Source organism: Ranitomeya variabilis, chromosome 5 (assembly GCF_051348905.1).
Source record: "Ranitomeya variabilis isolate aRanVar5 chromosome 5, aRanVar5.hap1, whole genome shotgun sequence".
NCBI classification, from domain to species: Eukaryota; Metazoa; Chordata; class Amphibia; order Anura; family Dendrobatidae; genus Ranitomeya; species Ranitomeya variabilis.
Window position 1 is genome coordinate 233713885 of NC_135236.1, and position 16527 is coordinate 233730411.

Here is a 16527-nt window from a genome sequence, read left to right on the forward strand (position 1 = left end):
ACAGTAGTTTATTACATGTTTAACAGTTTTTCATGCACATTACTGTATTTCTTGTTAACAAAGTTATTTTTTTCTTATTTTTCTTTTTTAAAAACACCTAATGAAAAAAAAATTGTTGTGGTTTTTGGGGGGCTGGAATAGGATTTCAATGGGAAAATTTAATTTGATATACGAGCAAAATTGTGCTAAGTGCTCAGTCACAGAATGAATTAAATTTGTCAGGGCTTGTTAACACTTTGCAGATTTTGCTGCGGATTTTTCCGCAGCGGATTTGAAAAAACCGCAGTGCAAAATCCGCTGCGGTTTTCACTGCGGATTTTCCTGCGTTTTCTTCTGCGGATTCCTCTGCGGGTTTTCAACAGCACTTTCCTATTGGTGCATGTTGAAAACCGCTGCGGAATCCGCAGAAAGAAGTGACATGCTCCTTCTTTTTTTCCGCAGGAATTCCGCGCGGTTTTTAAAGGGATTTTCCGCAATGTGGGCACAGCGGTTTTTGTTTTCCATAGGGTAACATTGTACTGTACCCTGCATGGAAAACTGCTGCGGATCCGCAGCGTCAAATCCGCTGCGGATCCGCAGCAAAAACCGCAAAGTGTGAACATAGCCTAAGGCCGGGATCACACATGCAAGAAATACGTCCGAGTCTCGCATGGTAATACCCGGCATTGCCACCGTCTCTCTGGAGCGGAGAGTGCGGCCGCATAGCAATACATGCGGCCGCACTCTCCGCTCCTGAGTGACGGCGGCAATGCCAGGTATTACCATGCGAGACTCGGATGTATTTCTCGCATGTGTGATCCCGGCCTAACTCAAGGTATTACTGTAGTTTACTCATTCTTTTTAGATAGTATTTATTTGTTTTACTTGCTTATATAGCGGCAATAATTTCACAGCGCTTTATAGACATTATCATCACTGACCCTATTGGGACTCACAATCTAAATTCCCTATCATTATGTATTTGGAGTGTGGGAGGAATCCAGAAAATCTGGAGGAAACCCACGGGGAGAACATACAAACTCCAGGTGTTGCCCTTGGTGGGTTTGAACCTAAGATCCCATTGCTGCAAAATAGCAGTGATAACTAGGGTTGAGCGACCTTGACTTTTTTAGGGTCGAGTCATGTTTCGCGAAACCCGACTGTTGGAAAAGTCGAGTCGGGCGAAATCGGACGATTACTGCGCAAAGTCGAGGATCGGCCGGAACACGAAACCCTATGCACGTCAATGGGTTTTTTTGTTTTTGCTTTTTTCTCTCCCTCTCCCTCCCTCTCCCTCTCTCTCTCTCTCTCTCTCTCTCCCCCCTCCGTCCCAGCACAGAAAATTTCGTTTTACACATTCCAAATCGCTAGTGCGCACAAGCGATAAAATGATGATAGGCGTGCACACCCTAACCCCTATGTCATCACTCTGCCCACGCTCCTTCATTGGCTGAAAAAATGGCGCTACACGCGTCATACGAAACGCGACTTTGGCGCCAAGATCGCATACCGCATGGCCGACCCCACACAGGGATCGGGTCGGGTTTCATGAGACGCCGACTTTACCAAATGTCGGCGACTTATGAAAATGAACGATCCGTTTCGCTCAACCCTAGTGATAACCACTGAGCCACCGTGCTAACCCAGTTTAGCCAGTGTAGTTTTAACTTTGAACTGGTGAACTCTGCTTCCATTGTACATCTAGGAACATTCAATGCCTTTGTTATGACTTTGTATACTTTTGCCTGCTTGTACAAGGCAATGATCTCTTCTCTTAGGCTACTTTCACACTAGCATCGGGCTCGGCCCGTCGCGGTGCATCGGGCCGAGGTCACCGACGCTAGCGTTGTCTCCGCCGCACAACGGGGGCAGCGGATGCATTTTTCCAGCGCATCCGCTGCCCCATTGTGAGGTGCAGGGAAGTGCGGGGAGGTGGGGGCGGAGTTCCGGCTGCGCATGCACGGTCGGAAAAAGCGGACCGTCGGGAGCAAAAATAGTAGGTACTCACCGATAACGGTGTTTCTCTGAGCCCATGACGGCACCTCGGAGAGAGGGGATCCGCCCACCAAGGACAGGAAACCTACAGATAAAAAGGCGGTACCTCTCTCCCGCATCAGTTTGTTTACAGAGCATGAAGAGAATATCAGGTTAATGATTACAAATGTTTCAACATTACTAAACCTTAATAAAGATACCGTGTGCTTAAAGATTATATACATAACTAAACATTATAAGAATGTGCACACCCACGCGTGAGGGAGGGAATGTACGGGTGCAGTCATGGGCTCAGAGAAACACCATTATCGGTGAGTAACTACTATTTTCTCTGTCCCCCATGACGGCACCACAGAGAGAATTGCAGAGACTGTACATTAGGGAGGGACTATCGCTTCCAGAACCCTTCTACCAAAGGTAAGGTCTGAAGAAGAAGTTAAGTCCAACCGATAGTGCTTAAAGAAAGTTGAGGGTGAAGACCAAGTAGCAGCTCTACATATCTGGTCTATTGTTGCTCCGGCTCTCTCTGCCCAGGAGGCCGCCATCGCCCTAGTTGAATGAGCTTTAACTTCCTCTGGGGCTGGCATCCCGCTTGAGGAATACGCGAGGTTGATGGCATCTCTGATCCATCTTGCCAATGTACCCTTGGAGGCCTTTTTGCCTTTCCGAGGGCCCTGAAAACACACAAAAAGAGATCTATCCTCCCTACACTCCCTAGTAGCCTCCAGGTAATGGATGAGACACCTTCTAACATCCAATGTGTGTAGTGATTTTTCCCACTCGTTCTTAGGGTTAGGACAGAAGGAGGGAAGGGAGATCTCTTGGGACCTATGGAACCGGGAGGCCACTTTTGATAAATATGCCGGATCAGTTTTTAATACCACCCTGTCCTCCAATATTTGCGTGAAGGGTGGCCCGGCTGACAAGGCCTGTATGTCACTAATTCTTCGGGCTGAAGTGAGGGCTACCAAAAGGGAGGTTTTGAAGGATAGAATCTTAAAGGGGAGCTCTTTTAAGGGCTCAAAGGGGGTTTTGGTAAGGGCTGTGAGAACTAGATTTAAGTCCCACTGTGAGGCTCTACGTAAGGGTAGAGGTCTAGATCTTTCTGCCGCCTTAACGAATCTGGAAACCCAACGATTCTTTGCTAGATTGTAATTAAACAGTGCCCCAAGTGCGGCAATATGAACCTTCAGTGTATTAGTGGCTAGGCCTTTTTCCAGCCCATTTTGCAAAAATTCTAATACCGATTTGAGAGGGAGACCTTAGCACCTGAGGAAGAGAGGAATTTTTTCCAGATTTTACCAGACTGTTTAGTAGTTGTTAATTTTCTACTTTTTAAGAGGGTTGATACTAACCCTTGAGAAAAGCCTTTTTCTATCAGTAACCCCCTCTCAAATTCCAAGCTGTCATGTGTAACCTCGCTACCTGCGGGTGTGATACTGGTCCCTGGAATAGGAGATTGGGTAGGTCTGGGAGTACCCAAGGGTCTGTTATGGACATCCTTCTGGCCCAGGAAAACCAAGTTCTCTTCGGCCAGAAAGGGGCAATCAATATCACCCGGGCGCTGTCCTCCCTTATCTTCCTCAGAACCGCTGGTATCAGTGTGATAGGGGGAAACGCATAAGCCAGTTTGTGCTTCCAAGGAATCAGGAAAGCATCCAGCGCCACCGGGTTCCCTGCTGGGTTTATTGAACAAAAGGTGGTCACCTTCCGATTTAGGTTGTTTGTGAAGAGATCTATTGTCGGAGTTCCCCACATCTCCGTTATCTGATTGAATATGGATGGGTTCAGTTCCCATTCCCCCTGTTTTAGGCAGACCCGACTTAGGTAGTCTGCCTTGAAATTGTCCACCCCTTTTATGTGAAGTGCCGTCAAGGATGCTAAATTGTTCTCGGCCATCTGCAAGATTGAATGTGTCACTTCCATCAGTGGTTGAGAGTGGGTTCCCCCCTGATGGTTTATGTAGGCCACTACCACCCTGTTGTCTGAAAACAATCTTACATGATGTGAGCGAAGGGGTTTTAGGAATTTTGTAAGAGCGAATTTTACTGCCAGCAATTCTTTCATGTTGGAGGATGCTTCTTTTAAGTCGTCTGACCATGTCCCCTGAACCACTAGATCATGTAGGTGAGCCCCCCAGCCGATGGGACTTGCGTCTGTGGTTACCACCTTTGACACTGGGATTACCCATGGTATACCGCGGCCCAGATTGCTGTCTTCTGTCCACCAATCTAGTGAGAGAATTGTGTTTGACGAGAAGGTGAACTGACTTTCTAAATTTCCCTTCAGGGAAATTTCTTCTGCTAATATTTGCCATTGCAGTTCCCTTGTATGTGACTGGGCCCATTGGACGGCAGAAATGCAAGCTGTCATGGACCCGAGGAGAGACATTGCCTCTCGAAGCGATATAGAGGGGAGATCCCTTGCCCGGGACACTAACCCTACCATCTTTTGGATTTTTTCTTGGGGTAGGCGACATTCCTGGGAGATGGAATCCAGCGTGATTCCCAGGTATTCCTGAATCTGATTCGGTATTAGTCTGTACTTCTTTAGATTCAGGAGCCACCCCAAGTTTTCCAAAGAGTCCATAACCATCCCCAGTTGGTTTTTGCAATGTTGGGGAGAGTCGCCTATTATCAGGAAATCGTCCAGGTATGGGACGATTAGGGTGTTTTGTTTTCTCAGGTCTGCCATGACTTCCGCTATTAATTTGGTGAATACCCGTGGGGCTATTGTGAGGCCGAACGGGAGGGCTGTAAACTGAAAATGCTTTACCATCCCTTCTATTTCGATCGCCACCCTGAGGAATTTTTGGAAGTCTCTGTGAATGGGGACGTGGTAGTATGCGTCCTTTTTTTACGTTTTTTACCCTCCTGGAGAGATTTAAAGGTATCTCCACCTGAGTTTTAATTAGAGTTTTGAGTTCTGTGGCGAACCCTGGAAACCCTTCACAAAGTGTTTCCTCCATACAGGATTTACACAATCTCTTTTCCCATGAGGCAGGTAAGTCTTCTTTACAAAGTGCGCAGATCCTGTGTTTGGACTTCCCTGAACACTTTCTTCCCTAAAACAAGCAAGAGAAAAAAGGTAGGCTCTATTAGCCGGAGCATTCACGGAGATCACTCACCACCTGATGTACCCTCAGTACCGGCTGTGGATGATCCATATCGATTAACGGATGCTCTTTTGATGCGGATGCAGCACTAGAATTTTTACTGTGCTGGGATCCTGACCGTGCTCCTGCTCCACGCCGCTGAACGTGAGGGGCTCCCTTCCCCTGCTGTCGGCGTTTCTGTTGCTGCTGCTGCTGTAGGTGTGACGGCTGTGGTTGCTGTGACAGCTGTGCCGGAGAATCCGGCGCTTCTGGGTCACTCATAGCGCTAGGGGAGTGCTGACCGGACTCCATTAGAGCACCGGACAGTAAGGCATTCTCCCCTAAATAACCTGGCCGTGCCGCATGTTCCTGACTCCGCCCCCTTTGGGACCATCATGCCCTGCGCACCTGAGTTGTGCGCACGCGCATTACCCGGCATGCAACGCCGTACTCAGCATTCCTAGCGCCGCCCAGCCGGCATGCTAGTGCAGTACCCGCGCGTGCGCATTTACCTTGCAGGAAGCCGGCCGGCTTCCTGATGCTGCTAAGGCGCGTGTCTCCGCGCCGCGCTCCACCCTTGGAGGGGCCCCTCACGGTGGTAAAGCGGGTTTTCTATGCCAAAAATGGTCACATGCGGTGACCTTCTGGGAGCGACCACGCTGCTGTTGCCGCTCCCCGCACACCCTAAAGACACGCTGGTCCCAGCGGTGGCGCTTCGGGTGGCCCAGCCCAGCCGAGGCAGGGAACCCCCGCTGCCTGTACCGGTCTGACTGGCCCCGGAATCCACGACGATCCAGGTGAGAATCTGCTGTATGTTCCCCATCAAGGACAGGAAACCAAACTGATGCGGGAGAGAGGTACCGCCTTTTTATCTGTAGGTTTCCTGTCCTTGGTGGGCGGATCCCCTCTCTCCGTGGTGCCGTCATGGGGGACAGAGAAAAACGTTACATGTAACATTTTTTGCTCCCGAAGGTTCGCCACAGCACGGCGCAACCGTCGCACGACGGTTGCGACGTGTGTCATTGCGTCGCAAATGCATCGCTAATGTTAGTCAATGCAGAAAAAACGCATCCTGCAAGCACTTTTGCAGGATGCGTTTTTTCGGCAAAACGATGCATTGCGACATTATGCAGTTAACGCCAGTGTGAAAGTAGCCTTACCTTTTTGGGTCCCTCTCTTGAGAACCCAAGAATATTCGTGGACTAGAGACCACTGACCACGAGGAATGGGCTAAGATTCATCGGTGACTGAGAGAAATTGGCTATGTATTACATTTACAGCAAGTCATAACAGGACAGAAAGTCCAAAATTTGCAAAGAAAACATAAAAATGCTTTTTAGACAAAAAACAACAACATACATTTAAGTAAAAAAAATGCCTTGAAAGGTGCCCATGCCCTTTAACCATATGATCAGTTACAAGATAAAAATCTGGATAAAATGGTTTGGATGCTAAAAGAATGAAAAAAGAAAATGAAATGGATGTCAGTAAAACATTAAACATTCCACACACCGCTTTTTTCTTGATTTTAGCAGCCTTCTGCATCCTCTGTGTAGACGACAGCACGTGACAGAGAAGATAGAGGAGTGCGATCACACAGAGAAAAACAGAGAAAAGAGTCATCTATTAGCGTACAATTCTGAGACCCACATGCCAACCAGCTGTCGTGACGCTACAAATGCACTAGTACTAGAATAGAGCTACTTTACATCCTTTATATGGCATAATACAAGATTAATATTAGTGTAATGTAATCACATGGTCAATCATCAAGTCAGCTGCATAACAGCTTTATGGCTATGTGTCCACGTTCAGGATTGCATCAGGATTTGGTCAGTATTTTACATCAGTATTTGTAAGCCAAAACCAGGAGTGGGTGATAAATGCAGAAGTGGAGCATATGTTTCTATTATACTTTTCCTCTAATTGTTCCACTCCTGGTTTTGGCTACAAATCCTGAGGAAAAATCCTGACAAAATCCTGACAAAATCCTGACGTGTGCACATTGCCTATTTCTGAAAATGAAAAAAAAAGCATTTTTCTTAAAGGGAACCTGTCACCTGAATTTGGCGGGACCGGTATTGGGTCATATGGGCGGGGTTTTTGGGTGTTTGATTCACCCTTTCCTTACCTGCTGGCTGCATGCTGGCCGCAATATTGGATTGAAGTTCATTCTCTGTCCTCCGGAGTACACACCAGCGCAAGGCAAGATTGCCTTGCCTTGCCTTGCGCAGGTGTGTACTCCGGAGGACAGAGAATGAACTTCAATCCAATATTGCAGCCAGCATGTAGCCAGCGGGTAAGGAAAGGGTGAATCAAACACCCGAAAACCCCGCCCATATGACCCAAAACTGGTCCCGCCAAATTCAGGTGACAGGTTCCCTTTAAAAATCAGAAGAATTGAACTCAAAATAGTAAATTAAGGCCGAATGAACCAGTGTCATATATATTTCATTTCAGCTCCCCTTCCAACTTATTAATGAAATTGCTATAGGATTCACATATCACCCATCATTTAAATTCACACTCACATTATAGTTTTAAGATCTACCGTGAAAAACACACAGGCAGACCCAGAAAACATCCGATAAACACCTACTTTCAAGCGTATTTGCATAATTGATCTGAACTATAAAGGCTACAGAGCTGTTGTCCTAAAGAATTTAACCCCTTCACAACCTATGACATATAGGTAAAGCCAAGGTCGTGTCCTTGCCTTTGATGCCGGCTCCGGCACTGAGCCCGCATGTATCCCTGCACATGACAGCTGGCTGACCTGATCAGCTCTCATGTGCCTCTAACAGCCGCGGATGGATCCAAAATCAACATGCGGCTGTTAATCAGTTGAATGCCACTATCAATCACTGACAGCGGCATTTAACAAGCACCAGACTGAAGCGCATCACAAGTCCCGCCCATCACATGATCGAGGGTGCTGATGGGTTGCCATGACAGCCAGGGGTCTGCAGAAGACACCTGTGCCGGTCATTGTGAATGGCCGGCGTTCACAGGAGATCATGATTTCTGCTATACATAGTAGTGCTGAAGTCCTGCTATGTGTAGCACAGGTGATCCTACGATCGCAGCTTCAAGTTTCCTAGGGGAACTATTTAAGGCAGTAAAAAGTAAAAAAAAAAGTTTAAAAAATAATAAAAATACAAAACACAAGTTCAAATCACCCCCTCCTTTTGCCCTAATGAAAAAAAAAATGCACATATTTGGTATCGCTGCGTTCAGAAATGTCCAAACTATCAAAATATAAAGTAAATTAATCTGATTGGTAAACGGTGAAACGAGATCAAAAACCGAAAAGCCAGAATTCGTTATTTTTGGCCGTCGCAACACTGCAATACAATGCAATAACAGGCGATCAAAACATTGTATCTACCCTAAATTGGAATCAATAAAAGCGTCAGATCAGGGAGCAAAACATGAGCCCTGATCCAACTCCAGATCATGAAAAATAGAGACAATTTTTTTTTCTTACAAATTTCTTCACCACTTAAATGAAATAAAACCTTTACATCTTTGGTATCTGCGAACTCATAGTGACCTGGAGAATCATAATGGCAGGCCAGTTTTAGCATTTACTGAACATGATACATAAAAAAAAAACATTTGTGGAATTGCACTTTTTTTTTGTAATTTCACCACACAGAGTTTATTTTCCTGTTTTCCAGTACACACTATATGGTAAAAATCAATGATGTCATTCAAAAGCACAACTCACCCCGCAAAAAAAAAGCCTTCAGGTGGCTATATTGATGGAAAAGTAAAAACGTTATGGCTCTTGGAAGAAGAGGAGCAAAAGATGAAAGGGCAAAAATGAAAAATTGCAAGGAGGTGAAGGGGTTAACCTAAAATAAGTTTAACTATATCTTTACAATCTGAAGTAATTTAAAAAGTATTGACGGGGCGCCTAATATCTATATCAGATTGGTGGGTGTATGACAACTGGCACCCATCAGCTATTAGCACCAATGGTGGTCAGATAAACAATGAATGGAGCTGAACAGCACAACTCTGCGCAATAGTTAGCGGCCACCATGTAGAACTGCAGATCAGCTCCATTCACTTAAATAAGATCCGATCACAGTAAATATATACCAACCATAGTGTGTTTGTAAAAATATTAAAGGGAATATGTCAGCAGGTTTTTGCTATGTAATCTGAGGACAGCATTAGGTGGGGAAAAGACTCTGATTCCAGTAATCTATCACTTATTAGGTTGGATACTTCAATAAAATCAGTGTTTAATCAGCAGGAGATTATCACTAGGAGATTAGTTGTCTCAGTTCATGTAGTCCTCCTGCTCTGTGTAATCCTACCCCCCCCCATTGATTAGTATTTTTCTGCCTATGCAGTGTACACAGAAAGCTGCCAATCAGTGGTGTGGGTGGGGTTATATAGAGCCCAGCAGCCAGAAAAACTGACAGATCAGCAGCAAAGAAAACAGTGATTTTATCAAAACTGAAACAAAACAGCCCAGTATGTGATACATCACTGGAATCAGGGTCTCTATCCCTACATCATGCTGCCATTTGAATATATACTGTAGCAAAACGCTTTGACAGATTCCTTTAATGATTGTGCTCTAATTATTGCTATTTTACAGTTCACAGGCAATATTGCTAATGTTCTAATATCTGATCTATATCTGAGCTATACATACATACATATTGCTCCTAATATTCATCTATCTTTATAAAGTTGAAAAAATGTTGATTTTTGGATAAGGTTGGAAAACCTGAATACACAATGGGATGATTCTAAAAAATACAATTTTCAATGGTGAAATACTGGGACAAACACGTGAGCAAACCAGATTATGTGATTACACCATGATGTATAACCTGTGATATTGCTCAACAACTCATTAAATGTGGAGGTTTTCTAGAGCCCTCACCTTCACGCGGCTCACAGCTTCTTGGGCTTGCATCATTCTGATATTTTTCGATGGATTTCGTTCTGACAACAGCTGTGTGGAGCCCAAGAAATTGGCTGCAAAGATGATTCCATCAATGAGATCCTCTGGTTCACAAGGGCCAGGTACTGAAACAAGAGGTACCAGTTGGTTAGCACAGTCTACAAATGTGGAAATAATACAGTAAATAATAAGATTGCATTATTGGATTATTTCGCTATATTTAAAATATATATATAAATATAAATTTACTGTATAAAAATGTGTTTTCTGATGATCCTTTACTATATATTTTTATTTTTTTGGTAATATATTTTTATGTTATTGTTTATATTATAATTATATATTTTTTCATATACCACTAGGCAAAAAAGTAAAAAACTTATCACATGCATGCATTAAAATGTATCTGACCTGTCGTGCGCTTTTCAAAAGCTATTGCCTGCATATCTGTAAAATAGATGCCATAATAGCCGATGGGCAGCTGCTGACTGTGACAGGTGCCTACCGCTGGCATCCGTCGCCCATAGGCTGTGTCATCCTTTAATGGATATGACCTTTAAATTCTAATATATCTATTACATAGATGCCATTACACATCTGAGGTTTTTCCCAGCATACATGATAAAATGAGGCCAGAAATGCACTGGCACATTTTTCCGCTTGGTCACCGGTTCATTTGGCCCGTGTGGCTGCCTGCAAGTTCGGTTTGGCAAAAACATGTGTTCAGTGTTCTTTAGAAACGTGATACATTGTACACCCAAGTGTCAGTGCTCTGTGCTCCAATCTTCTCACGAGGGAATCTCAGCACAGGTGCAGAAGAGAGGGAGAAAGTAATTTCTCCATCTCCTCCATTTCCTGTGTCCGCGGTAATCGCAATGCTCTCGGATGACAGATGTCTCACACACAGACTTGTATGTGTGCAGGTGAGGTGAGTCTCGCAGCCACTCAGCATGCCGAATCAGCATGAGAAAAAGAACTGCAGATCAGCCCTACCCCATAGTACAACATTGGGCCGAGTGCTATCAGATCAAACATTGCATAGCACTTGGCCGTGTTATATGCTCATGTGAGTGAGGCCTTATCTGAACCCAGGACCACAAATTTTCATCATATAAAAGTTGTGCATGCAACAATGCCAAGTGCATGGATCCCAACTGTCAGCCTGTACAAATGCATGGTACATTGAATAAATGCATATTTTTCCAGCTTCCCATGTCTGTATCTGCCCGAGAACAATGCATATTTATTTGCCTATACAGCAGCTGGTACATAGTGAATGTCCTATAAATTACCCGACAGATTTTTTTCTATTAATAGTATTCACAGTAACACGTCCATTCATTAAAACCCCTTCATGACCTTGGGATTTTCCATTTTTCCGTGTTCGTTTTTCGCTCCCCTCCTTCCCAGAGCCATAACTTTTTTATTTTTCCGTCAATTTGGCCATGTGAGGGCTTATTTTTTGCGGGACGAGTTGTACTTTTGAACAACAGCATTGGTTTTACCATGTCGTGTACTAGAAAACGGGAAAAAAATTCCAAGTGGGGTGAAATCGCAAAAAAAGTGCAGTCCCACACTTGTTTTTTGCTTGGCTTTTTTGCTAGGTTCACTAAATGCTAAAACTGACCTGCCAATATGATTCTCCAGGTCATTATGAGTTCATAGACACCTAACATGACTAGGTTATTTTTTATCTAAGTGGTGAAAAAAAATTCCAAACTTTGCTAAAAAAAAAAAAAATTGCGCCATTTTCAGATACCCGTAGTGTCTCCATTTTTCATGATCTGGGGTCGGTTGAGGGTTTATTTTTTGCGATACGAGCTGGTGTTTTTAATGATACCATTTCAGTGCAGATATGTTCTTTTGATCGCCCGTTATTGCATTTTAATGCAATGCCGCGGTGACCAAAAAAACATAATTCTGGCGTTTCAAATTTTTTTCTCGCTATGCCTTTTAGCGATCAGGTTAGATCGGGCGATTCTGAATGCAGCGATACCAAATATGTGTAGGTTTGATTTTTTTTATTGATTTATTTTGAATGGGGCGAAAGGGGGGTGATTTAAACTTTTATATTTTTTTTATTTTTTTCACATTTTTTTTTACTTTTTTTTTTTAACTTTTGCCATGCTTCAATAGCCTCCATAGGAGGCTAGAAGCTGGCACAGCACGATCGCCTCTGCTACATAGCAGCGATCATAAGATCGCTGCTATGCAGCAGAAATGCAGGTGTGCTGTGAGCGCCGACCACAGGGTGGCGTTCACAGCTACCGGCGATCAGTAACCATAGAGGTCTCAAGGACCTCTATGGTTACAATGCAGAAGCATCACTGACCCCCGATCATGTGACGGGGGTCGGCGATGCACTCATTTCCGGCCGCCTGGTCGGAAGCGCCGGTTAAATGCCGCTGTCTGCGTTTGACAGTGGCATTTAACTAGTTAATAGCGGCGGATGAATCGCGATTTCACCTGCCGCTATTGCGGGCACATGTCAGCTGTTCAAAACAGCTGACATGTCCCGGCTTTGATGCGGGTTCACCGCCGGAGCCCGCATCAAAGCGGGGGTTCTGACCTCGGACGTACTATCCCGTCCGAGGTCAGAAAGGGGTTAATGTTGTACAATGATAAATTAGGAAAGACAAGACCATGGGCATTTTACTTTTATTGTAACTACAACTTTGACATTTTTTTATTCTTTTTTTAACTTTCGTTGCCCTAATCATTATACGCACATCAGTAGGGACCCCCACTGATACCTAAAAAACCCTGCAAGAGATAGGCAGCTCAATAGTCAGGAGCGCATGTCGTCTAGCTGAGCATGGTAGGGATCCCATAGAAAGCATAGGCCTCCTATTGTATCATACTGAGTGGCAAGATCAGTGTGCTCCTGTCTCCTGAGCTGCACATCTCAGAGGGGGTTTTGAGTGATAAGTGGAGGTCTCAGGACCTGGATCCCAACTTATTTGATTTTAATCAATAGGAAAATGAAATGTGAAAACTAAAAAATCAAAGGTTTAGTTACATTTAGAATATTTGTGTTCCAGAGCCGTTTAGGATCATACATGGGATTATTCTTGTCATAAGTAGTTACTAGAGATGAGCGAGCACTAAAATGCTCGGGTGCTCATTTCTCAAACTGAGCAATTCCTAATGCTCGCATGCTCGTTTCGAGTAACGAGTGTAATGGGAGACAATGGAAAAACCCAGAACTTTTCCAGCAGACCCTACAAAAAGAAAATGTTTAAATAGATAGGATAAGTGCTGAATGGTAGAAGAACAGCATGGTGAAGACTACTGGAAGCATCTCTGACTCACAGATCACTGCTGAGAACAATGGTGTCACACTTTTACTCTACTTTAACCCCTTTCTGAAATGTAACATACTATCCCGTCGAGGTGGGGTGGGCCGTATGCCCACCGACGGGATAGTATGTCATAGCGATCGGCCGCGCTCCCCCCTGACTATCGCAGCTGACATCTGGCACATTAACCCCTGGCACACTGCGATCAAACATGATTGCAGTGTTTCGGGGGCATAAGTAATCATCGCGCAGGGAGGGGGCTCCCTGTGGGCTTACCTTAGACCCTGCAGGGAGGTGGCTTACCAGCGCCTGCTCAGAGCAAGCGCTGGTAAGACTGCAGCCCTGCACGTCAGATTGCGGATCTGACACAGTGCATTGCAAAGTGTCAGATCAGCAATCTTAAAAAAAAAAATATTCAGATGTGTAAAAAAATTTAAAAAACATTCCTAAATTGAAAAAAATATATATATATTGTTCCCATAAATACATTTCTTTATCTAAATTAAAAGAAACAATAAAAGTACACATATTTAGTATCGCCCGTAACGACCCGACCTATAAAACTGTCCCCCACTAGTTAACCCCTTCAGTGAACACCGAAAAAAAAAAAAAAGAGGCAAAAAACAAAGCTTTATTATCATACTGGCGAACAAAAAGTGGAATAACACGCGATCAAAAGGACGGATATAAATAACCATGGTACCGCTGAAAACGTCATCTTGTCCCGCAAAAAACGAGCTGCCATACAGCATCATCAGCAAAAAAGTAAAAAAGTTATAGTCCTCAGACTAAAGCGATGCAAAAATAATATTTTTTTCTATAAAATAGTTTTTATCGTATAAAAGCGCCAAAACATAAAAAAAGATATAAATGAGCTATCGCTGTAATCGTACTGACCCAAAGAATAAAACTGCTTTATCCATTTTACCAAATGCGAAACGGTATAAACGCCCCCAAAAGAAATTCATGAATAGCTGGTTTTTGGTCATTCTGCCTCAAAAAATCAGAATAAAAAGCGATCAAAAAATGTCACGTGCCCGAAAATGTTACCAATAAAAACATCAACTCGTCCCACAAAAAACAAGACCTCACATGACTCTGTGGACCAAAATATGGAAAAAGTATAGCTCTCAAAATGTGGTAACGCAAAAAATATTTTTTGCAATAAAAAGCGTCTATTAGTGTGTGACGGCTGCCAATCATAAAAATCCGCTAAAAAACCCTCTATAAATAGTAAATCAAACCCCTCTTAATCACCCCCTTAGTTAGGGAAAAATAAAAAAATGTAAAAAATGTATTTATTTCCATTTTCCATTTAGGGTTAAGGTTAGGGCTAGTATTAGGGCTAGGGTTAGGATCAGGGCTAGGGTTAGGGCTAGGTTTAGGGCCAGGGTTAGGGTTGGGGCTAGGGTTAGGGTTTGGATTACATTTACGGTTGGGATTAGGGTTAGGGGTGTGTCAGGGTTAGGGGTGTGGTTAGGGTTATGGTTGGGATTAGGGTTAGGGGTGTGTTGGAGTTAGGGGTGTGGTTAGGGTTGGGATTAGGGTTAAAGGTGTGTTGGGGTTAGGGGTGTGGTTGGGGTTAAGGGTGTGGTTGGGATTAGGTTTAGGGGTGTGTTTGGATTAGGGTTTCAGTTAGAATTGGGGTTTCCACTGTTTAGACACATCAGGGCTCTCCAAACGCAACATGGTGTCCCATCTCAATTCCAGTCAATTTTGCATTGAAAAGTCAAACGGCGCTTCTTCCTTTCTGAGCTCTGCCATGCGCCCAAACAGTGGCTTACCCCCACATATGGGGTATCAGCGTACTCAGGACAAATTGCACAACAACTTTTGGGTCAAATTTCTTTTCTTACCCTTGGGAAAATAAAAAATTGGGTGCGAAAGGTTCATTTTTGTGAAAAAATATGATTTTTTATTTTTACGGCTCTGCATTATAAACTTCTGTGAAGCACTTGGTGGGTCAAAGAGCTCACCACACATCTAGATAAGTTCCTTAGGGGGTCTAGTTTCCAAAATGGTGTCACTTGTGGGGGGTTTCAATGTTTAGGCACATCAGGGGCTCTCCAAACGCAACATGGTGTCCCATCTCAATTCCAGTCAATTTTGCATTGAAAAGTCAAATGGCGCTCCTTCCCTTCCGAGCTCTGCCATGAGCCCAAACAGTGGTTTACCCCCACATATGGGGTATCGGCATACTCAGGACAAATTTTACAACAACCGTTGCTGTCCATTTTCTCCTGTTACCCTTGGTAAAATAAAACAAATTGGAGCTGAAGTAAATGTTTTGTGAAAAAAAAGTTAAATGTTCATTTTTCTTTAAACATTACAAAAATTCTTGTGAAACACCTGAAGGGTTAATAAACTTCTTGAATGTGGTTTTGAGCACCTTGAGGGGTGCAGTTTTTAGAATGGTGTCACACTTGGTTATTTTCTATGATATAGACCCCTGAAAATGACTTCAAATGAGATGTGATCCCTAAAAAAATGGTGTTGTAAAAAGGAGAAATTGCTGGTCAACTTTTAACCCTTATAACTCCCTAACAAAAAAAAAATTTGGTTCCAAAATTGTGCTGATGCAAAGTAGACATGTTACCTATTGGAAATGTTACCTATTAATTATTTTGTGTGACATATCTCTGGGATCCGTTGAAGCGTTCCAGAGTTATAACCTCATAAAGGGACAGTGGTCAGAATTGTAAAAATTGGCCTGGTCATTAACGTGCAAACCACCCTTGGGGGTAAAGGGGGTAAGGAGTGACAATAAAAAATTTCAAACCCACAAAAAATTGCATTTTACAAGAAAAAAATGTTAAGAAACATTTTTTTCCTGTTTAATGACTTGCATATAAGGCAACATTTATAATTGATTTAAAAAAAATATACAATTTAAGTAAAGCAAAATTGATTTTTCCATTAAAAAATAGTAAATAGGAAATTTTAGTTTAATTTATGAAGGAAGTAAGAACTAACAAAATTAAGGTACTCAGATACACCCTGTATTAGACATAAAGGAGGCCTCATACACATTCTGTTCAAATTGTCATGCATTCACACTCCTAGACTCATAAAGGCTGTGCACTTTTGAGGGTTATATAGCAAGGAAATTTACTCCAGACCACAGAATAGTCTATGGGTGAGCAATATAATACCGATACATTTTTGAACATTTTTTTAGAGGCTTAAATAGCAACGAAATGTACCCAAGAACACGTTATACTGTGGGGATGAGC

General features: G+C 43.4%; 1 protein-coding gene across 5 annotated transcripts in view; it reads right to left on the reverse strand.

The window, feature by feature from the left end:
* The window catches only part of APBA2 (amyloid beta precursor protein binding family A member 2), a 706148-nt gene that overhangs the window by 202571 nt on the left and 487050 nt on the right, over positions 1–16527 (reverse strand). For 3 of the 5 annotated variants that reach the window (XM_077263902.1, XM_077263901.1, XM_077263903.1), the window contains 2 exons: positions 9975–10120; positions 6581–6616 (listed from right to left, as the gene is read on the reverse strand). In XM_077263902.1, coding sequence (XP_077120017.1) covers positions 6581–6616; positions 9975–10120 — 182 coding nt within the window. The remainder of the gene's footprint in view (positions 1–6580; positions 6617–9974; positions 10121–16527) is intronic. The other 2 variants (XM_077263904.1, XM_077263905.1) reach the window with 1 other exon arrangement.